The sequence below is a fragment of the Coccinella septempunctata genome, chromosome 9 (genome assembly GCF_907165205.1).
Source record: "Coccinella septempunctata chromosome 9, icCocSept1.1, whole genome shotgun sequence".
In the NCBI taxonomy this organism is placed as follows: Eukaryota; Metazoa; Arthropoda; class Insecta; order Coleoptera; family Coccinellidae; genus Coccinella; species Coccinella septempunctata.
Genome location: NC_058197.1, coordinates 3,764,175 through 3,788,840, shown reverse-complemented (window position 1 = coordinate 3,788,840; position 24,666 = coordinate 3,764,175). Strand labels below are relative to the sequence as shown.

General features: G+C 40.9%; 1 protein-coding gene across 1 annotated transcript; it reads left to right on the top strand.

Annotated features, from left to right (window-relative positions):
* The first annotated feature begins 4,297 nt into the window (after nucleotides 1-4,297).
* Nucleotides 4,298-17,742, top strand: LOC123320972. Its single transcript, XM_044908472.1, has 4 exons — nucleotides 4,298-4,529; nucleotides 13,949-16,056; nucleotides 17,170-17,403; nucleotides 17,731-17,742. Exons 1-4 carry the CDS (start codon nucleotides 4,298-4,300, stop codon nucleotides 17,740-17,742), a joined length of 2,586 nt encoding a protein of 861 aa, XP_044764407.1.
* The last annotated feature ends 6,924 nt before the right edge of the window (nucleotides 17,743-24,666 follow it).

The window sequence follows — 24,666 nt, the reverse complement described above, 5'->3', positions numbered from 1 at the left end:
TAGCAGCTCAGAGGATCTACAGATAATGATGGACACCTATAAACATATATACGAAGTTTTAGGCCTTAGAATCAATATTGACAAGACCAAAATCCTGGTGAGTCCGCCAGAAAGCCTTCAAACAGATATCAGCCTGGACAATGAAACTCTAGAACAGGTCGAGCAGTTCAAATACTTGGGAAGCTTCATAAATACTAGGGCTAACCTTGACACAGAAATACACAACCGTATCAATTCGGCATCACGGGCATTCTGGAAGCTGAAGGACAGAGTGTTTCAAAATCACGACCTCAATCTGAAGACCAAAACAGCTGTTTACAGGGCAGTGGTCCTCCCAACGCTTCTTTACGGAAGCGAAAGCTGGACTCCCTACAGGCGACATATTAAACAGCTTGAACAGACGCAGCAACGTCATCTAAGACAGATAATGCACATCAGATGGTTCCACAAAGTTTCGAATGCAGAAGTCTTGCAGCGCGCGAGTTGTACAACAATTGAGACTCAAGTAACGAGGGCCCGACTCAGATGGAGCGGCCACATTCTGAGGATGCAAGACACAAGACTCCCCAAAATAGCTCTATACGGCGAACTCACTGAGGGAGCCCGGAAACCAGGAGGCCAGTATAAGCGGTTTAAGGATACACTACATCAATCCCTAAAATCAGTTAATGCCAATCATAACTGGGAACAACTAGCGTTAGACAGGTCACAGTGGAGGTCTTTGGTACACAGTTATAATGGAGAATCGAGAAGGATACAGCGGCGGCCAGATCTGGTTGGTGACTATCCATGCCCTGAGTGTGGAAGGATCTGCAGGTCACGGTTGGGTCTCTTTAGTCACAGGAGGGCACACAGTCGCAACTAGCACTAAGAAATTACAAGTCTGTTCGAATTTTTTTTTTTTTTTTTTTTTTTTTTCTTCTTTTTGTAGAATTATTCCCGGTAACGGGATACAGCAATGAATGAATGAATGAATGAGATATATTTTACCTCTAGGTGTACCTAGAAAAGCTCCTTCCTGTTATTCTATGTTCTAAGAACATTACTGATTTATTCGTTATTCTAATGAGTGGTATTATCTATATAAATCATTTTCATAGAAAGAATCACTATTATGTACAAGATTCAAATCGATTTGTTTTCAAGTAAGTAATTAAATCGCCAAATTCAGAATTATGGTGTCAGCTTGAGATGAAAGAAGTTCAACGGATGCATAGATACACACGATGAAATGTATACAGTCATAATCCCATTCGAGAGAGCTAAGATTGGTTTTCTTTCTCGTGATTCTTTCCCCTACAAAAGAATGCGATAAAAATTGTTGAGATATGCCGCCTGGATTGCAATTATGGAGGAGATAGCGCGCTGCGCCTCTCTTTACTTAATTCCTCCGTATACTGATATTCCGCCTGTCTACATCTGCTTGTACGGTACAACGTTGCCATTTTCGGAGGTGCTAACCAGCAAAGAGTCCCGCAGAGCAATTCTTCTATATACAGCTCGGCACACTAGCGCCAGTGATATACACTCGAACTAAAAGATTGTTCAGTACATAAACGGGGTGCGTTGTGACCTCAAAACGATTTTTTGATATGTTGATCCCTGAAGCCTCCTGAATCTAACAAGCTAAAAAACAAGGCAAAACGTTGTCCGAAATCGGAGGTGACATCGATATATATGAGGTGAGAGCGTTAAACGAGTTACTATTTTGGAGGTGGTATTAACACTTTATAACTATATATATATATATATGTATATATATATATATATATATATATATTTATCCTGCGGTAAATAGGTACTGCATGTTTCAGATCTCAAACGTCAAATGAAAAAGTTTTATTGCCTTTATTTTCCGAATTGAAAATGAATGATTGTCATCCCTTTGTTCTTTACAAATTTCATAAAAATTATGATGGTCTAATAGGAGCAGATTTTCTCAATAAATACGATTTCAGAATTGATTTCAAAAATATGGTTTAAGAAAATGATTTTTGTCAAATCCCTTTTAAATATCAACAAGTTTGTCAAAATCCAACAAGAATTCCTATAGATTTGAGTCACTTAGAACCCAAAATAAAAAGTCAACTTATTAAAATCTTTCAAACCAATGATAAAGTTCTTCAATTGTCGGGTCAACCATTGAATTTTTCGAGTAAAATTAAACACAGAATTAGAACGATCGATGAAAATCCAGTTCATTGTAAAATTTATCGTTATCCAGAGATTCATCGTGAAGAGGTGAAAAACCAAATTGAAGATTTATTAGAAAAGAAAATAATCAGACCGAGTATATCTCCTTGGTCATTTCCCGTAGTAATTGTTCCTAAAAAACAGGACTTATCCGGAAAAACTAAATGGCGTATGGCCATAGATTATAGAAAGTTAAATGAAAAAACTATTGACGATAAGTATCCATTACCTCAAATTGACTCTATCTTAGACAAACTCGGTAACAAAAAATATTTCACAACCTTAGATTTAGCATCCGGATTTCATCAAATAGAGTTGGATGAAAATTCGATTGAAAAAACTGCTTTTACTGTCGAAAACGGACATTATGAGTTTTTAAGAATGCCTTTCGGTCTTAAGAATGCGCCAGCAACTTTTCAGAGATTAATGAACAAAGTTTTGAAAAATTTTATTGGAAAGATATGCTATATTTATATGGATGATATAATAATATTTTCAGAAACTATTGAACAGCATTTAGCTGATATCCATAATATTCTAGAAACACTTGCATCAGAAAATCTTAAAATTCAGTTAGATAAATGTCATTTCTTTAAAACAGAAATTGAATTTCTTGGTCATGTTATAACTCCTGAAGGAATCAAACCAAATCCAAATAAATTAGAAGCTATTCAAAATTATCCTATTCCTAAAACACAGAAGGAAATTAAATCTTTCCTTGGTCTTATAGGATACTACAGAAAATGCATTCCCAATTTTGCAAAAATTACTAAACCATTGACAATGTGTTTGAAGAAGAATGCAAAAATTAATATTGATAATTCTGATTACATTGAATCTTTTGAATTATGCAAAAATAATTAATTGAATCATCCAATACTCCTATATCCCGATTTTAATGCGCCCTTTGTTTTGACAAGTGATGCGTCAGGTTTTGCGATAGGTTCAGTTTTATCTCAAGGAGAACCACCTGATGATCTTCCGATCGCCTACGCAAGTCGTACTCTAAATTCCGCTGAAACTCGATATAGCACGATAGAAAAAGAATTATTATCAATTGTTGGGTCATGTAAACATTTTCGAACATACCTCTACGGAAGGAAATTCACGATCTATACAGATCATAAACCATTAATTTGGCTATTTTCGTTAAGAGAACCGAATTCAAGATTAATGCGCTGGAGAATCAAGTTAGAAGAATACGATTACGAAATCAAGTATAGAAAAGGATAATGCCGATGCGTTAAGTAGAATTATATGGAAATCTGAAAATGAGAAAACGTATGAAAACTTTTTAAAACTTAATGAAAATAATAATATTCCTGAATCAAATAATGTTAAAGAAAAAGAAGGTGATTTATTTGAAGCTCCAAAAAAAGTATTCATTTGCACACTGTGTATCTAGAGATCTAGAAATGAGTAAAGGAATCGCGTCAATTTTTAAAAATAAATACGGAAATGTATATGAATTAAAGTTACAAAATAAGGTTATTGGCGAAGTCGCGTCTATCAGAAAAGACAATAAGAATATGTATTATTTAATAACGAAAGAATTTTATTTTGATAAACCTAATTATGAAAATGTTTTTGAATGTTTAATCAAGCTTAAAGAATTATGTGAATATAATAACGACAAATATTTAGCATTACCGCGTTTAACATGTGGTTTAGATAGATTGGAATGGTCATGCATTTTCAATATGATCAAATATATTTTCAATGAATCAAAAATCAATGTAGTTATTCATTCAAAAATTAAAGTTATCAGGAATTTGGACTGATTAATAGAGCGTTGAAATTGAGTGATGAAGAATACCATAGGACAAATTTGAGGAGTGTAAAGAAAATCCTTACACAAAATATTTACCCCATATACCTCATAAATAGATCTATCAGAAAAATACAAAATAAGAGAGAAGAGAATACATCGAGTCCCAACTCAGAAGATAGTACAAGATCATTTCACAGATTTCCCTTCATCGATGGCCTGTCTTACAAGATTCAAAAAATTCTCAGAGAGTTGAACTGCACATGCGCCTTCTATAACGTCTTCACTACCAATAGATTCTTCTCAAAATTGAAGGAAACCACTAAGAAAGAACTAATGTCATCTGTGGTTTATAAGATACCATGTTTGGATTGTGATAGGAGTTATATAGGACAGACTCGACAATATTTAAAAGATAGAATAAAACAACACAAATATGATACAAAGAACATAAACAACAAGGAAAAGACTGCCCTAACCTATCACGTGTTCGGTGAAGGTCACAATTTTAACTTCGAGGAGGTGGAGATACTAGATGTGGAGAGCAATGGTTATAAGAGGAATATCAGTGAGATGGTTTCCATCAGAAGTAATAACACCGTAAATTTTAGAGAAGATGTTAATAACCTAAGTTATTTTTATGATGTTTTATTGGACATAACGTGACGGATAACATGGGGAAGGGGGAAGTGACGTTGAAGAAACTTGTTTTGAGAAGGAGAAGAAGAAAGAAAAGGATCTGACAGTTTGTGTGTTTTTGTGTTTGTAACATTTGACATTTGAAATTTCCCACTTTATATATATGTTCTGATTTAATTTTCTGACGACGCTAAGATGATTATAAAAAAGATTTTCAAAAGTAGCTAATCAAGTATTATGAAACTTTGTAACTATTCAATATTTTCTCGTACAACTTAATATTCTTGAGGTAATATCGGTAACTTTGTCTTTGTGATTGTTTTGTTGAATGTCCTTTCGTTTTTTAGCCCTGAAGAAGGAGGAATTCGCCTCCGAAACGTTGGCACATTGAACATTTGAGAAAATAAAAAACTGTCCAAATTCCTGATAACTTTAATTTTTGAATTTCAATTATGGACGAAAACCAAACTGGTAGTTATTTATTATTTATCAAGATCAAAAAATGAGTATATTGAAGAGTTTAATGGAATCGAAGATGACGAAATTTCTTTGATTAATCACATATCAGATGATGAACTAGACGAATGCGTTGATCTTTTAATTAACCCTAATGAGGAATTGCCAGTTTTAGATAATGAAGATTTAAGTGAATTAAAGACAGGAAACGTTATTATACATAGCGATATAACAGTTCACAGTGGTATTGAAAACGCAATTCTAGAAATTCCTTACACTGAAAGAAGCGTAAATGCCTATCCGTTACAAATTATTTTCAAAACAGCATCGAATTTTAATGTTACAAAAATTAAATTATTTGGAGATAAACTCAAATTTAGAGTGTCTATTAATTCAATTGATAAAGATATTTTTCAGTTTATTAAAGAATTCGTACAACCTAAAAAGTCATACGTCTCAGGAATTAGAAAAACCTTTTATAAACATTTTACAGAATAAATTTGATTATAAAACCCTCAATTTCAAAATTTCAAATATTTTGCTAGAAGATATAGAAGATAAAGAAGAACAACTTTTGAGAATTCAACAATATCATGAAACCAAGACTATTCATCGTGGCTTAAGAGAAAATTTAATAAGTTTGAGAAAAAAGTATTATTGGCCGAATATGAATAGAGATGTTCAAAATTATATTAATGCATGTGAAATCTGTCAAAAGAATAAGTACGAAAGAACACCAATTGAATTACAGTTTAAACCAAACCCGATAGGATTAAAACCTTTCACACATATTTATTGTGATACTATAAGATTTGGACAAAATTATTGCTTGAGCATAGTAAACTCATTTTCAAGGTTGGGTCAGTGTTACCCTTTACTTCAGAAAACGGGAACAGAAATTGTGGATAAATTACTAATGTTTTTCAGTCATTATGGCATTCCTATAAAAATAACTTGTGACAATGGACTTGAATTTAAAAATAGCGTAGTACAAGACTTTTGCAGAGTTCATCAATTTGAAATTCATTATATTACTAATTACAATCCTAATTCAAACGCATTAGTAGAAAGATTCTATTCAACCATGATCGAACAAATGAGTACTATTGAATCTAAAAACTCCACATTCCAAAGTAAATTGGCACAAGCCTTGTTAAGTTATAATAATTCAAATCATTCCAGCCTAGAATTAACACCCATGCAAATAATAAAAGCAGATCTAAATTATTCTTTACCAATCGAACAAACTCACAACGAGAAAATTCAAAATTACGTTGAGAATTATATTGAGAATTTAAATGATATAACGAAACACTTGGAGAAAAATCAAAAGAGGGCAACCGAAAAGTTAGATAAATTAAATGAAAAACGTTCAGCAAAAAGTACTCATGAATTAAATGAAAACCCAACTTTTATCAAAAATCCAATAACGCGTAAACTCGATCCCGTATACAAAAAAGTAGATACTCGCGAAATCGATACACATAGAATTCAGGATAATAAAAATAAACACATTTATATAAGAAAATTTTTAAACAAAGAAAAAAGTAGTTGAATATTTTGCTTCAGATCAAGATGAAATACGTCACATTTATTTTCATAATACTCGAGGCAGTAGAATTAATAGCGAACCTCACAATTATTCCCTTAGAAAATAATATTCTTCCAATTCTATTAGGAAAAGCCTATATTACAAAAAGGCATATACAATTGATTTATCATATTGATTTGAGTCAAATTGAAGATTTAATACTCAAATATCAAAAAGAGATTGATCATTTTAAAAATAAACAACTAGGGTTTTCTCAGACAGCACATTAACAGTATTTACAGCATTCAAATTTAATAAATGTAAAAACATTAGAAGAACTTTTAACTCAGAGAATTAGAGAAAAAAGAGGATTGATTAATGTTGGAGGCAAAATATCAAAGATATTATTTGGAACATTAGATTCTGATGACAAAGAGCTTTACCAAAGTTATTTTGAAAGTATAAAGAAAAACGAAGAGACACTTATGAGGAATCAAAAACAAATTGCTACTATTGTAAATGACTTCAAAAATAAGTACATTAATAAATTTCCAAAAATTAACTGAAAATTTCAAATTGCTTCATGGTGTACCTCAATTAGAACGTATTGAACAAATGCATCTCATGACTTTTGAAATTAAAGACATCAAAAATATTTTGGATGAGATTCAGACAGCAGTGAGCTTTGCAAGATTGCACATCCTGCATGAATCTATTCTCCCTTACACAAAATTTGCGGGAATTGTCAAAAACGATACTATCATTACAATGCATCATTTAAAAGATTATTTTCAGATATGTCATACCAAAGTCATTTTTAAAGAAAAAACATTGTTATTTCTAATTTCAATTCCAACGGTTTATGAGGAAAAATATAATCTATACAAGTTTTACTATATCCCTCAACGGAATTTGTCCCTTCCTTTCACAAACCCCTATATGCTCACTCGAGACGAAGAACTAAGATGGTCCACGAAACAATGTCATCAAGTAGAGGAAGACTACCTCTGTGATCAAGATTCCCTCGACAGGCCTCCAGAATGCATGAAAAATGTTTTGAAAACTCATTTGGAAAGCTGTCCCAGAAGAGAATCACCCTCAGCACCAAATTTAAAAACATTGGAAGATGGAAATATTTTATCCATTAATAATTTGGAAATTCAAGAAAAATGCCCACAGCAGACAAAGTATCATTTTACCCCGCCAATGGCTATAATCCAGTCCAAGTGTATCATAAGTAACAATCAAAAGGAAATTTACCCCATCCAAGTTAAAAACGAGGAAAAATACATCGTTTTACCAAAACCTAAATTTTTTACTAATCACTCCAAAGAAGAAGAGAAAGAAGACTTCAACGTCAAGGATGAAGAGATTCCAGATATCCAGCTAGAAGAAATTGAAGACTGGAAATGGAATTCATCAATATCAACATTTATGATTATTTTGATTCTTATAATAATTTTAACAATTATTTGGGTAATTTGTAAAGTTTTTCATAATTTTAAAACTACACCTTGTAACGTGGTTTACTCGGAGGAAACTTAATCTCGAGCGCCAGCTATTCTTTTCAATAGGAAGAATAGCAAACCTACCAGAGTAGCTGCTAGCCGGAGACAGAGCTCGGTGTTGTCTAGGGTAGTAGCGACAACGAAGAAGTCAAAATCGAATTATGTAAAAGTTTATTCACACCTTCGGAAACTAGTTATATGTACAAGGGAGATATGAGTGATTCTATAAGTGAAAATACATTCGGGAAATCTTATCCGGTCACGAGCACTTTATGAAATTTATACCGGGTGTAGTGAAAAATTAACAGTTCAATAAAAATGCGCCAACCAGAACTGACGAATGCTAAGGACTTGCTATACGGTATCGGTATGTAGTTGTATTTCTCCGGAAATGAAACACAATAAGGGCGGATCTGTTCGAGACTTTTATTCGCTGCCCCAAGGGTTATAACACGCCATGACTGACAGCGACGAAAATGTCTATTTTTAACGCAACTACGGGATTTCACTGACTACGTGCGGTATCTCTTATTCTCTGCCCCAAGGGTTATAGCACGCCATGACTGACAGAAAAGAAGAGATTTCGGATTTAACACTTATGACGCGGAACGCGGACAGGGGGGTTGACGGAACTTTCCCTTCAGTACCCCAAGGGTTAACACGCCATGACTGATAGCGAAGGGAAAAGTCAGACTCGCGAAACAGGGTAAAGAACGATAAAATACAACAGAAAACGATACAGTACAGCAGTGTCAAAGTTAAGGAAGTAACGGCGTAGGTCTAACAAAGAAATTGAACGGTACAGACGGGGACCTACCTCCTTTGTTTCAAGCACTCGAAACTCAAAGGATTTAAAAGAAAAACTAAAAAAAATTAACTCTAAGCACTGATGCAAACACAAAATGATTATTCTGCAACGGCGAAAGAAATACCGAAAATTAACTGAATCTATAACAGAAGTCACCACGTTAGAAAGCGAAAAATCGAAAATACTGAAGCGAAGTGAAAGAACTGAAGTAAAAGTCAAAAGTGACCGTCGCGGGGGGAAAATTTGCCTTTATAGGCATATCCCCTCTCACGGCAAAAATCCGAAAACTCCAGAACGCGACAAGAATGAAAAACGTCGTCAGCTCCGGTTTATCGCATATCAACAAATGAAAAACGTCGAAATCTTCAGCGGCATGTAAGAAAAACAACGTGAAATACAGATAAGCGGTTTTTTACATTTACTCTGCCTGTCGGAATGAACGTACAGAATATTCGAGAATTAAAATATTTTCAAAGACGGAAACCTAAAACGAAAGAAATGCACCAAAATGAACTCCAATTTTCCTCAGAAAACTGGACTTCATTACACCCTCTTCAGCTAGGAAGAAATTAACTTACGATGAAATAGTGAGTTCAATTTCACGACTCTATCTACCCCTAGAAATAATGACCTTACTTTCGCGCGCGCCACCTATAAATGCACGTGACCAGATCACAAGTACAGATTATAGAGTAGAACTTATTACAAGTGAAGTGAAGTACCTATTCCTCTCTATGGTTGGCAATGGTAGTTCCAATGGGCACGCAGAAACGTCAGCGTCCGTTCGGCGCAGGTCTCCGCCATCTTGTCAAAGAATTTTGTTCAGCGTTCCGTGCGTGGATGTTCAATTATTATGGTGGAAAATCTTCTTTCTCCATGTGGAAATCCATCTTTATCGCTGGTCGGAAACGTGCCATGCTTCATCCTCCCGGTGAGTACCTAATTTAACTGTGTTTGGCGGGTGTTTGAATTCCATCGTGGTTTTGTAGGTTACCCCGGATTCGTGGGAGCTGCAACAGGTGGAAAACCTCCGGTACGTGGGGCGCAATGGACTGGTCTGCCCCTTTCGACCTGGTTACACGGACGTTGGGACTCTCGGAGCCGGTATTAGACTTGCAGGTGGGTAATTTCTAACAATAAATTCTCCGATCTTCATCGTTCCTCGTGGTCCACTTTTCTTCCTGGAGCGGTTTTCCTCTGCTTTCTGTTTTCAGGTAAACGGTGTTTTCTTCAGGTAGACAGTGTTAAATTGACGGTACAATAATTTCGGTTCGGTTCAGGACAGAAATTGGTTAGATCTATTGGATTAATAGACGGATATACTCAGTTGTAATGTGAAACAGTATCCTTTATTGGTATTCCTTACATAAGGAGCAGGTTTTTCAGACGGTTTTGATCGGTTTGATATATATTTAATTGCATGCTGAACAGATGAAAATCTGTAGATACAATATTTCGGTCAACGGTGGTACATGTACAGAATTTGAACGGAATTGTTACGGTGTAATCGGTTATAACTATGTTTAGTAACGGGCTTCAGTTGTACGAGATTTCTCCTTGCAGGTGCTCCCTACTGGCTGACATGCGTAACCTGTCCAACCTCCTTCCGGGTGGTTCAGATTGGGTGGAGGCACTAGGGATATCACACTGGACGGCAGCCTCTCTTTGACAGTGATGAGAATGACAAGGACAATTTCTAGTCAGTGTACCTACAGTTATTCGGATAAACAGGTAAACGGAAAATAATAATATAGTCGGTAACAGAAAAAATTAACGGATTTCCTCCTTTCAGAGGTTATTTCTATAGAACGGTTAACGGATCATGACAATAATATATATTATGCATGAAATGGTTTTAAATCTTTAATATGTATATTAGTGATTTTTCTACCCTCTGTATCTTTCAGGTCGTAGACGACAGGTGAAACAACTTTAACAACGGTAAACGGTACGGAAAACTTCGGAGCCAACTTGGCGGCGAAACTGTCAACGGCCGAGGATAAAGGACGGTCTCGGCGTAGAACTTTATCTCCCACATTGTATCGGACTTCTCTTCGTCGAAGATTGTAGTGGTGAGCCTGTTGCTGGAAGGCACGGTACAGTTTAGTACGGACGAACTCATAAGCCTCCTGGAGATGTTTGATCTGTTGAGTACGGTAAGTCATGTCTCTGTTTTCTTCTTCTGTACGGTTGGATTCTCCGTTCATTTTATTATTGTGGGGGTTTGTCGAATAAATCGCCCTCGGGACTTCTAGTTCCCTTCCATAATTCAAAAATGCCGGTGTGAACCCAGTAGACTCCTGTTTAGCGGTATTGATGGCAAACGTTAACTCTCCTATCTTTTCATCCCAGGTTCGTTGATCGGCTTCACAAAACTGTGATATCATGGTCTTCAGGGTACGGTTAGCTCTTTCTACAGGGTTGCACTGAGGAGTATACGGTGGTGTGAAACGGTGAGCGATGTTCAGCTCTCGGAGACTGTTCTTGAATAGTCTGCTGTCAAATTGTACTCCATTGTCGGATATTACTAGTTTTGGGCAACCGTATTTCAGTATGACTTGTTCGTAGAGGGCCGAATAAACAGTTTTGGCGGTGGCTTTCCGCAACGGACGACACTCTACCCACTTTGTGAACCGGTCTTGCATTACCACGATGTAGGAGTTTCCCTTCTTTGACCGTGGCAATGGTCCTACAATGTCTGTGGATACTTCTTGGAACGGCGCATCCGCCATTCGGTGTGGTTGCATCTTACCAGGGGTTTTCTGTTGCGAAACTTTGTACTTTTGGCACGATGTGCAGTTCCTCACGTATTTCGCAATGTCTCTAAACATCACGGCCAGTAATAGTTTCTGGCTATCCGTGCAATCGTTTTAGCAATCCCCATGTGTCCTGCTAGTTCTGAGTCGTGGTTTTCCTTCAGTACTTCGGTTCGCTGTTCGGTCGGTACACAGAGTTTCCAGGGTTGGCCGGTTCCCTCTTCTGTGAAGTCGGATGAGTCCCAGAAATGTCGTAACAGTTTTCCATTTTTAACTGCGTAGTCCGGAAAATTTGCTGGGTCTTTTTCCACCTCCTGTAACTTTTTGTTGTACCATTTGCACTGGGTTGTTTCTATTTCGGCCAGGTATACGGAATCTACGGACGGTAACGGTTTAGGTGATGGGTTTTCCGCAGGTGTATTCAGGTATTTTCTCCGGTCCTGCACCTCAACAGCTTTTTGAATTTTCGGTGTTGGTTTGGCAATCAGTCGACCTTCCAGGTAACAGTCCGCGGTACTGAGGTTAATGGAAAAATTGAACCTTCCTAATACGTCCATTCCTAGAATGAGGTCAACTGGTAAATCAGGCACCAACAAAAATTTTACGTCGGTCAAGGAATAATCAGCCAGGTGAACAGCGGTAGTGTAGAGTTTGGGTGTTGTCGTGGGTTGACCATTTGCAACCACTACGAAACCATTCTCAACATGTTGTCCGGTGATTCCCTTGCTTTCACACTGTTTTGCCACTTTCCGACTTACGAAACTCTTCGTGGCTCCCGTGTCAATTAATGCTTTGTAGTGCTCTCCGGCTATCTTAACTTCGACAAGCGGTCGGTTATCATTCCAGGCAGTCGATGTCATGGGAGTCAGTGTGTCGGGAGATATGGTCGACTCCTTCTCCATACCTCCGTCTAGTTTTCCGGACGGCAGGGACAATCTCGTGAGAGAATGTTCTCTCTCTGGCATCGAGAACAGAAAACTTTCGGTGGCCTGCGACATTCTCGACGCATGTGGCCACATCCACCACATCGAAAACACTGTGTCTGGAAGGACACTCTCCTCCCTGATGATGTTTGGATCCGGTCAGCGTGGCTACCCTCGGCTCGACGGCGGGGTGGCGGTGTTGAAGTTCCGGATCCACCCTCGGACCTATCTCCAGAAGTCGGACGGTGTGATTCCTGTTGCCGGACTGCTGACTCTCTGGACCTGGGCGGCTCTGGACGGCCCCCCCTCGGCGGAGAAAGTCGTGTCTGGTTGGCTGGTGTCGTCGGGACTGATTCCCTGTGATCAGTTGTTTGGTGAACCTGTTCTCCGGTATCTACCGAAAAATTTGCCTGATATCGGTTCAGTTGGCGGGGAGTGTACGTCAGGTGAGGTTCTTCCACGAAACCTGGTTTTGAGGGTGGCCGGGTGTACTGGTTCATCTGCCATTGGACGAGTTCAAAAACTTTTCCCTTACGGAGAAGTTCATCATACGTCTTGGTCTCCTGGAAGGTCAAGGCCTGCTGTAAGGGCGGGATCAACCTCTGTCGGATGAGTCGGATCTGCTCCACCTCGGATGGTTTTGTGTAGGTGAGTTTCTGGAATAAGTTCTGCATCCGGGTAACATACAGAAGCAGCTTTTCTTCAGGACCTTGTGTTCGTCTTTTTATTTCCTCCAACAGATTCTCCTCATAGTTAACAGGCAGAAACGCTTCTTTCAGTTGGTTGCTGAAATCCTCCCAGTCCTCGAAAGTACCCCTCCTGGGAATAAACCAATCCCTTGCATCTTTTCGTAGTAATTCGTAAACTGATTCGAAAACTTGTTCCAGGGACACTTTACGGGATTAAGCCAGCCTCTCCACTTCCTCAAGAAATCCGGTCACACTTCCAGTGCCATCAAAGGAAATGTTCCATTTGCGTACCGGGATAGTTGGTATTGTTGATCGGGACTCCGGTTCTGATCTGGCAGGTGTAGCGACAATTGGTCGGTCAGGACTTATCCACGGTGCAGGTAAGTGTGGAAAAGACACCCTTCGGGTAGAATTAATCCATCTACCCTGTGTCAGACCCTCAGGTGTTGTTGTTCTACAGTCCTGTGACTGCGTGAGAGGTATCGCTGGTAACTGTCGCAGTAATGCTGTACATGTCTGTCTTGTCTCATTCATGACCTGTTCTAATGTTGGATTCCTTACAGGTGTACCAGTACGTGAGACATCCACTGCTACAGGAGGATCGACACCATCTCCCAAGTCGATAAGTGATGTTTCGACCCTTGACATCCTCTCCGGTTGGATCGGTGACACTCCAGGTGAACTGGGCACCTGGGATATAAAGACGACGGTCAACAGGCTCAAAAACTGGACCACTCCTGGAATCGATGGTATCCACAATTTTTGGTGGAAATCACTTACTTCCACCCACGGAGTACTGGCACGACTTTTCCAGCAGGTGCTCAGGAACCCGCAGACTATCCCACAGTACCTAACACGTGGTATCACGATCATGCTTCCAAAAAAAGGGAACCTTGCCATGCCACAGAATTACAGGCCGATCACCTGCCTCCCCTCTGCCTACAAAATTCTCACCTCAACACTAAGCTTCAAAATTAACAACCACCTAACCAAGAACAACATCATGGCCTGGGAACAGAACGGATGCAGAAGAAAAGGACGCGGTAGTAAAGAACTTCTGGTAATCGATCATAACATCACAAAACAGGCAAAAAAGAAGCTTAAAAATATATCAATGGCCTGGATCGACTACCAAAAAGCATTCGACTCTGTGCCTCACTCGTGGCTCATTGAGGTTCTTTCGATCTATAAGGTGAATAAACAGGTGATAGAATTATTAGCCTTTCTGATGTCGACTTGGCGCACCACACTCAAAATTAACACCAAAATATCCTGTTATGAAACGGGAGAGATAAGGATCAAGAGGGGCTTATTCCAAGGAGATGGTTTGAGCGCTTTGTGGTTTTGTCTGGCCCTCAACCTTCTAAGCAACATGCTGAATAGATCCGCGTACGGATATTCTATGAACGACCAAACCCAGCTCACGCATCTTTTCTACATGGATGATCTGAAACTGTACGCGAGAGGGAGGAAACAGTTGGAAGGAGAACTAGAACTAGTCCGAAAATTCAGTGCCGATATCTGCATGACTTTGGGACTGGATAAGTGCGCGGCAGTCGAGGTTAGAAGAGGAAAACTGATCAAACAAGATCCCATCAGACTGGCGGACGATACGGAGATGCGGGTTATGGACATAGAGGATAGATATAGGTATTTGGGAATCCAACAAACCAATGAACTCAGGCAACAAGAGAACAAAAAAATAGCGGAGGAAGAACTAATGAGAAGAACAAGAAAGATACTTGGAACGCAGCTGTCAGCTAAAAACAAAATGGTTGCCCTAAATATCTGGGCAATGCCCCCATTAACCTATACAGCTGGAATCCTATCCTGGTCAAAAACGGATTTAGAGCGAGTCGAAAGGACGATCAGGATCACTTTGACGAGGTACGGAATGCTGCATCCAAATTCGGCGGTGGAAAGGCTATACTTACCTCGCAAAGAAGGTGGAAGAGGTCTGAGCAGCTTGGAGGATGCCTGCAAAAGTGAAAAAAAGAAAATTACCAGCTATTTTCTCAGCAAAAACTTGCCTGTGCACCAGTGGGTTGCGGCATACCAAGGTTCGCCTCGTACACCCGGTGACACTGAGGAAGAAGACCCTGCAACAGGAAATCGATCCAATGAACTAAAGCGAAGATGGCAAGAAAAACCCCTCCACGGAAGATTCTTCGCAAGCCTGAGGCAGGATGAAGTCGATTTAACAGGCTCGAACTCGTATCTCACCCAGGGCTACTTGTTTCCGCAAACAGAAGGAACACTGTTTGCGATACAAGATCAGGTAGTGCCAACACGCTCATACATTAAGAACATTATGAAGCAGGAGATAGAATCGACAAAGTGCAGACTGTGTCACAATGCAGAAGAATCAGTTCAGCACTTAGCATCCGGTTGCTCGGCTATTGCGGGCACCAAGTACCTTAGTCGACATAACAACATGGGGAAGGTCGTACACCAGCAGATGTGTCTAAAGGAAGAACTGCTCCACCACTTCACACCACATCACCAATATGTCCCACAGGAAATAATAGAAAACGATCATGTAAAAATCTACTGGGACTTCACCATCGTGACGGATCAAAGCGTTGGCCACAACAGACCAGATATGGTAGTGTGGTATAAGAAAGAAAAAACGGCCCTCATTGTGGATTTTGCAGTACCACAGGACTACAACTTACAGAGCACATACGCTGAGAAGATCTCTAAGTACGAAATGCTCTCTAGACAAATGAGGGATATGTGGCACCTCAGAAAGGTTATGATCATGAGTATACGGTGGCGTGAAACGGTGAGCGATGTTCAGCTCTCGGAGACTGTTCTTGAATAGTCTGCTGTCGAATTGTACTCCGTTGTCGGATATTACTAGTTTTGGGCAACCGTATTTCGAAATGACTTGTTCGTAGAGGGCCGAATAAACAGTTTTGGCGGTAGCTTTCCGCAACGGACGACACTCTACCCACTTTGTGAACCGGTCTTGCATTATCACGCTGTAGGAGTTTCCCTTTTTTGACCGTGGCAATGGTCCTACAATGTCCGTGGATACTTCTTTGAACGGCGCATCCGCCATTCGGTGTGGTTGCATCTTACCAGGGGTTTTCTGTTGCGAAACTTTGTACTTTTGGTACGATGTGCAGTTCCTCACGTATTTCGCAATGTCTCTAAACATCCCTGGCCAGTAGTAGTTTCTGGCTATCCGTGCAATCGTCTTGGCAATCCCCATGTGACCTGCTAGTTCTGAGTCGTGGTTTTCCTGCAGTACTTCTATTCGCTGTTCGGTCGGTACACAGAGTTTCCAGGGTTGGCCGGTTCCATCTTCTGTGAAGTCGGATGAGTCCCAGAAATGTTGTAACAGTTTTCCATTTTGAACGGCGTAGTCAGGAAAATTTGCTGGGTCTTTTTCCACCTCCTGTAACTTCTTGTTGTACCATTTGCATTGGGTTGTTGCTATCTCGGACAAACATACGGAATCCAGGGACGGCAACGGGTTTCGGGACAGGCTGTCGGCTACTTTGTTCATCGATCCTTTACGGTACTGGACTTCAAAGTCGAATTGCTGAAGGAAAACGGCCCATCGGGCAATTCTTCCGGACGGTGACTTGATGGAGTTTAGCCATTTCAGACTCATGTGATCGGAAATTACTGTGAAATGGAATCTTTCTAGGTACGGTCGTAGTTTCTCTATTGAAAATACTATGGCGAGACATTCCTTTTCTGAGACGGAGTAATTTTTCTCTGCGGGGTTTAGTGTTCGGCTCACATAGGCGATTACTCTCTCCTCTCCATCGATCACTTGTGTTAGGGCACCTCCAAGGCCCATGTCACTGGTGTCGGTTTGCAGAACGAACGGTTGGGTGAAGTCTGGACAAGCCAGTATCGGAGATTCAGTGAGTTCTTGTTTCAGAAGCTCGAAGGCCTTCTGCTGTTCTTCTCCCCATTTCCAACGGTGTTTCTTCTGCAGCAACCGAGTCAACGGAGAGACTACACCGGAGAAGTTCTCTATGAAACGACGGTACCAGCTGGCAACTCCAAGAAATCGACGCAGTTCTCGGACGGTTTTCGGTGTTGGCAAAGACACTATCGAAGAAACTTTGTCGGGATCGGTACAGATGCCATCGGAGGTGACGACATGTCCAAGGTATTTCAGGGATTTTCGCACAAAGTCACATTTGTCGGAGTTGAGACGAAGGTTGGCTTCTCTCAACCGTCGGAATACTTCTCTTAAATTCTCGAGGTGCTCCTCGAAAGTTTTCCCCAGGACAACTATATCGTCCAGGTAAGCGAACGCCTCCGGTTCCATTTCTGGGCCAAAGACGGTGTCTAGGAATCTCTGGAAGGTGGCTGGGCTTGCATGCAAACCGAATGGCATCACGGTGAACTGGAACAATCCCCTTCCTGGAACTGTGAAGGCAGTAATCGGACGGCTCTCCGTTGCTAATGGTATCTGCCAGTATCCTTGTTTCAGGTCCAGTGTTGAGATGTATTTCGCTTTTCGGAGTTTATCCAGAAACCCAGAAATGTACGGCAACGGGTATGCATCTTTCACAGACACTTGGTTAACAGAACGGAAGTCGATGCAGAAACGGTATTTTCCGTCTTTCTTCCTGACCAATACTACCGGTGAACTCCACTGTGACTTGGAGGGTTCAATCACTCCCTCAGCCAACATACGGTCCACTTCCTGATTGAAGATCTCCTGCATTTTCGGGTTTAGGGGTCGGTATCGTTGTTTGATCGGTTCGGTGCCCGGTTTCAGTCTGATCTTGTGTTCAATCAGGGCGATTGTACCATATAGGTCTTCGAACTTCTTTAATTCCTCAGTCAGAAATGCTTCCAGCTCTTGTTTCTGAGATTCCGTCAGTTTCAATAGGTGTTCTTCGGCGGTGTGAACTTCTGCGGTGGTTTCGACGAGAGTCATCGGTTTCGAGATCAGTCGGCCTTCCAGAAAGCACTCGGCGGTACTGAGATTTACGGAAAACTTGAAAGTCGACAGAACATCCATCCCCAGAATAATGTCTACCGGTAAGCTTGGTACCAGTAAGAATCTCAAATCAGACAGTGTGTAATCGGAAATTTGCACGGTGGTGGTGTACAGTTTTGGGGTGACGGTGGTTTGTCCGTTTGCTATTACTGCGAAACTGTTATGCATTATTTGTCCTGTGATTCCTTTACTTTCACACTGATCGGATACGGCCTGGCTGCAAAAACTCCTGGTCGCTTCTGTATCTATCAGTGCTCGGAAGTGTTTGCTGTGGGACCACAACACCTGAGGGTCCGACACAGGGTAGATGGATTAATTCTACACGAAGGGTGTCTTTCCCAAACTTACCTACACCTTGGATAAATCCTGACCGGCCAGTTATCACAACACCTGCCAGATCAGAACCGGAGTCCCGATCAACAATACCAACTATCCCAGTACACAAGTGGAACATTTCCTTTGATGGCACTGGAAGTGTGACCGGATTTCTTGAAGAAGTGGAGAGGCTGGCTGAATCCCGTAAAGTATCCCTGGAACAAGTTTTTGAATCGGTTTATGAATTACTACGAAAGGATGCAAAGGATTGGTTTATTCCCAGGAGAGGTACTTTCAACGACTGGGAAGATTTCAGCAACCAACTGAAAGAAGCATTTCTGCCTGTCAACTACGAGGAGAATCTGTTGGAGGAAATAAAAAGACGAACACAAGGACCTGAAGAAAAGCTGCTTCTGTATGTTACCCGGATGCAGAACTTATTCCAGAAACTCACCTATACAAAACCATCCGAGGTGGAGCAGATCCGACTTATCCGACAGAGGTTGATCCCGCCCTTACAACAAGCCTTGGCCTTCCAGGAGACCAAGACTTATGATGAACTTCTCCGTAAGGGAAAAGTTTTTGAACTGGTCCAGTGGCAGATGAGCCAGTACACCCGACCACCCTCAAAACCAGGTTTCGTGGAGGAACCTCACCTGACGTACACTCCCCGTCAATTGAACCGATATAAAGCAAGTTTTTCTATGGATACCGGAGAACAGGTTCACCAAACAACTGATCACAGGGAATCAGTCCCGCCGACGAAAGCCAACCAGACACGACTTTCTCCGCCGGGGGAAAGCCGTCCAAAGCCACCCAGATCCAGGGAGTCAATAGTCCAGCAACAAGAATCACACCGTCCGACTTCTGGAGACAGGTCCGAGGGTCGATCCGGAACTTCAACGCCGCCACCCCGCCGTCGAGCCGAAAATAGCCACGCTGACCGGACCGACTCATCATCAAGGAGGAGAGTGTCCTTCCAGACACAGTGTTTCCTATGTGGTGGATATGGCCACATGCGTCGAGAATGTCGCCGGCCACCGAAAATTTTCTGTTCTCGATGCCAAAGGGAGAACATTCTCTCACGAGACTGCCCGTGTTCGGAAAACTGAAGGGGAGATTGGAGACGGAGTCGACCACATCCAAGGTGCAGGTAAGTTTGGGAAAGACACCCTGTAGAATTAATCCATCTACCCTGTGTCGGACCCTCAGGTGTTGTTGTCCCACAGTCCTGTGACTGTGTGAGAGGTATCGCTGGTAACTGTCGCAGTAATGCTCTACATGTCTGTCTTGTCTCATTCATGACCTCTTCTAATGTTGGATTCCTTACAGGTGTACCGGTATGTGAGACATTGGCTACTACAGGAGGATCGACACCATCTCCCAAGTCGATAAGTGATGTCTCAACCCTTGACATCCTCTCCGGTTGCATCGGCGACACCCCAGGTGAACTGGGCACCTCCACATCTAAAAGAGACCTCTGATCTCGCCTGGATGGCTGAGGCTGTTCACGATTACTCTTCTTACGTAGCTACTCCAGTGTTTCCAACGCCTTATCTGTAGTTGCCTTCATTTGTTCAATCAGTTGTAACTGTGTTGTGTCTGCAGTGACAATAAAGTCCAGCCTTCCTCGAATGTGGAATAATCTGGTGTAAATTCGCGAAAATTCGTTAGCCGCATTCTCAATCTCCGAGGCGGGATTCAATGATGTTGGGGGTAGTACAGGTTCATTAGACTGAAGCACTTGTCGTAGCAGACTCCGTTTAGTCATCACAGTACCCGGTATCGATTGTCCTCTCAGTTGTAATTCGTATGTAAGTTCATCACTGAGTAACCGGTTCACATCCATGTTCGACATATTATATTCAACACTAAGTCCAATTCAGAACGCACCAATATTTCACACTCGGTATGTCTTTCACAATCCGTTTCAAGTTCTAAGTCCAACCCGGTAAGTTAATCGTTTGCCAACCTATTCACTTAAGTTACCCCAAAAAAAAAACAAAGTCTAAGTCCCGGTTTATCAGAGAAAAAAAAAGTCTAAGTCCCGGCGTATCAGAAAAAAGTCTAAGTTCAAGTCCCGGCGCACCAAAAACATTTTAAGTCCCGATGTGTCACACTAAAAATTTCGCCAGTCGTCATGTATCGTTTTTGCTTCTAGCCACCATGGTGGTGAGCCTGCTAAGGTCTGTAACGTCAGTGTTCCTGTTGTGGCGTATACTCTGTTAATCGATAATAGTAGAGGTCTTTGTGTGGCGTCAATCTGTCTTCTCTGATGGGTTCGGTCTGCTCTGCCGCCCCATATCTCAGAAGCGTACAGAGCAGCCGGTTTCATCACTCTGTCCGTAATTTGTTTTATGATTTCCCTATCGTGTTCATATGTTTTACTTATTGTGTTTGTTAGTGTCATCGTCAGTTTGTTAATTTTCTGTCTTATGTTTTTCATATGTTGTATGTATGTCAGTTGTTTATCTATTGTCAGTCCTAGGTATTTTATTGTGTCCTTGTGCTCGATATTTTTACCTCGAATCTTAATTGCTGGTGGTCTTATCTTAGATTTTAAGGGTATGAACATAGATTCCGTTTTTTCTTCATTGTATTTCACTCCTGTGTGATCCTCCCAGCTCTTACACGCTTCCCATATGTAGGCCCATTTTTGTTCTATTTCTTTGGACGAATTGCTCGCAATGACGATGAACTCATCGTCCGCGAAAGCCAATATTGTCGCAAGGTCAGTTATATATTGTTGCTCTATTTTCTTTTTTCTAGATTGATCCTTTTTCCACCTATCATTCGTTTCGTTCATTATTCGGAACCAACCCTGCATGACCAGCAGCCATAGGGTTGGTCCCAGACTTGATCCTTGTGGGCATCCTTTTGTCATGGGTCTAATTATTTTGCCACATGTTATTATTCGTTCCTTCATAAATTCTTCACATATTTCCCCTAGTGTTCTGGGGACTTTGGCCATTTCAAGCTCGTATCTAATATAGGGAGTCCATGCTGTGTTAAAGGCGTTTTGAAGATCCAGCGCGACAAGTAGTTGATGTTGGTTCTTGCTTTTATTTTCCTGTATTTTTTCTATTAGTTCGTTTATAGCATCTACTGTCGATAATCCCTCTCTAAAGCCAAACTGTCTTGGGTCAAGCCTTCTGTTTGTTTCGAGCCAGTACTGTAGTCTTTGGTTCAAGACTTTATCTAATATCCTGCCTAGTGCAGGTAGTAGACTAATTGGTCGTAATTGATCGCCCTTTTTTGGTATCCACACCACCTTTGCATTTTTCCATGCTTTGGGAAAAATTCCTTTTTGAAGACAGTCCTCTTCCTGATGTTCGTGTTCGGTTTGGTGGGTTTTTTGTTGACAAATTTCCATAATCTGTCCCAAGGATTATGGTCATTTATTTCTTTAATTTGATTTTGCAAATGTCTTGACTTTGTTTGTTTAATTTTCCTCTTATATTCGTTTTTCTGTTGCTTGTACTCATGCCATAATTGTGTTTTCTGACTTGTTTCTTGTTCTTGTTGGGCTGTACGTCTTAGTCGGCGTAAATTCTGTCGGTCTATTTGCAGCTCATCTGTCCACCAGTCGTTTTGTTCGTTAAGTTTTCTGCTTCTTATGTATTTTATGCAGATTTCACTGCATATCTGTTGCATAATATTGGCTTTCTGTTCAATGTCTTGTTTATCCGTGATATTCCAATTTTCTCTTTGTATTCGTTTTATTAAAGCCTTTTTGAATTTGTTCCAACATGTGTTTTGGAAGTCATATGTTTTGAATGTTTTCTTTCCTATCCTTGTGTTCATGCTCTCGTTCTTGCCTACCTCGTAGGCCATACTTATCATAATATTGGTAAGCGTTTCTAGCTGTTTCTGAACCGCTGCTTGTTTAGTTTTATTAAACTGAATTTTGCCACTGGAGTACCTAGTAGTTGCTTCTACTATGGCATCTTTTGCTTCGATTATTTTCGGTATTAGCTCCTTGTTTGATTCCTCAGTGTTTGCTTTTTCTCTCAGGGTTATGTTTTGCACTCTTATATTGTCATTCCGTTTTTTCACTCTGAAGAGTTCCTTGCGGTCCTCCTCGGCCAGCTCTATAATCGACCTATTCAGGTCGTCTTCCGTGCACACTCCTACTGCCCCTGCACAAGAAGTCTTCCGCTTTTTCTCATTTGGAGATCTGGCTAATGATTGTCTCCTGACAATGCTGCCTATTTCAATAGATTCCCTTTCCAGTCTTTCCCATAATTCTTCGTTAGTTTCTTTTTGCGAGTCCTTAGTTTTGCTTATTTCCTTGGATAAAGGATTGAGTGAAACTTTAAAATCCCCGCAAAGTCTTATTTTATTATTTCCCTTTAGTAACGGTACCACTGGCGTAGCTCACTGCGAACTTTCTACTTTTTCTAAAACAACCGCATTGACTAAATTTTCAATTTCATCTTCCACAAGAGGAACTAACTTGAAAGTAACTCTACGTGCTCTTACTAAAACTTGCTTTGAATTTGGTTTTAATTTAAGTTAAGCTTGTACCCCTGTAATCTTTGTTATTTCTTTATCAAAATCTGTACTATATTTTTGTAAAAGCATCTTCAACTTATTCTGAGTACCTTCTTGTACTTTAAAGACAGAATCGAATTCAATTGCCTAATCGATTCACGACCTAACAGTGGATGTCTATCTATTTCTGTAATATACAAATTCAACTTAAAACATTTATCTTTGAATCGAACTGTGACTGTCGAGTACCCTACAATTACTAACGCGGGGTGTAAGGGGGAAGGATGCGTTTTATAGCCTCTCCTCTCAAATGCCAACCTCACCTACTCGCGGTGCACCCTGTTCTTACGAACGAGGCTCTGGCGACCGAACATGAGCGGTATAACTCTGTTTCCCACAATTACGTAGCCTAAACATTGGCTTGAGCAGGAAATGGCTCTCTGCGTTGCTCAAGTTACGTCTCAGACCTTGTCGTCTCAGGTTACCTGTGCCACAAGATAATCTAGTCGTAGCCGCAACCAAAGTTGCACTGACAGCGTTACCAGTGCAGCTTTTGAACACCTTCTAACGCAGCTCCTACAAAAAGATGGATCAGTCGAACAGGACAAAATTCGTATCCGGAGGTTAAATACCCTCCCATTCGGATCTCCGGGGGAGGGTGCCTGAGCAAGTGAATCATCGAACAAACACCAATGAAAAGCACATAGCTTTTGCAGCATGGAACGTCAGAACCTTGCTAGACAACCCCAAGGCCGACCGACCAGAGAGGCGTACTGCCCTAATCGATAAGGAACTGCAACGAACATCCATTGCAATAGTTGCTTTAAGCGAAACACGCTTTTCGGACGAAGGTAGCTTGGTAGAACAAGCGTATACATTTTTCTGGAAAGGCTTGCCGGAAGGCGAAATCAGACAACATGGCGTAGGCTTTGCCATTAGAAACGACCTGGCTGCCAAACTTACCGAAAATCCAGTTGGTATCTCAGAACGTTTAATGACCCTACGTTTCCCTGCAGCGAATAACACGTTTGTGAACATCATTGCAGTATACGCACCCACTTTGAACTCCTCTGACAACTTAAAGGACACTTTTTACGAAACACTCGTTGCAACATTAAGTAAAATCCCAAAACGGGAACGAATAATTCTCCTTGGAGACTTCAACGCTAGAGTGGGCAGAGGTCAAGACTCAGAACTATGGCCGGGAATAATAGGGAAACACGGCACAGACAGCATCAATTCGAATGGAGAACGTCTGCTGGCTCTTTGTGCAGAACACAATCTGTGTATAACGAACACCTTTTTTATTACGAGACCCAATTCAAGGGGGACCTGGCGCCACCCGCGCTCAGGGCATTGGCATACCCTCGACTATGTGATCGTGAGAAGGAAAGATCTGAAAGAGGTGTTGGTCACTAAACCCAGAGCAGATCTGGAGTGCTGGACTGATCATAGGCTGGTAATCTCGAAAATGAAAATCTCAATGCGCCCAAAATATCAACGCAAGCCGAAGTATCTAAGAGAGCGCCCAAATATCCAAACTACAAAACCCTTCTACAAAGGACAGATTCACAGCTGCCGTCAAAGATAGCCTAACACCACCGGATTATA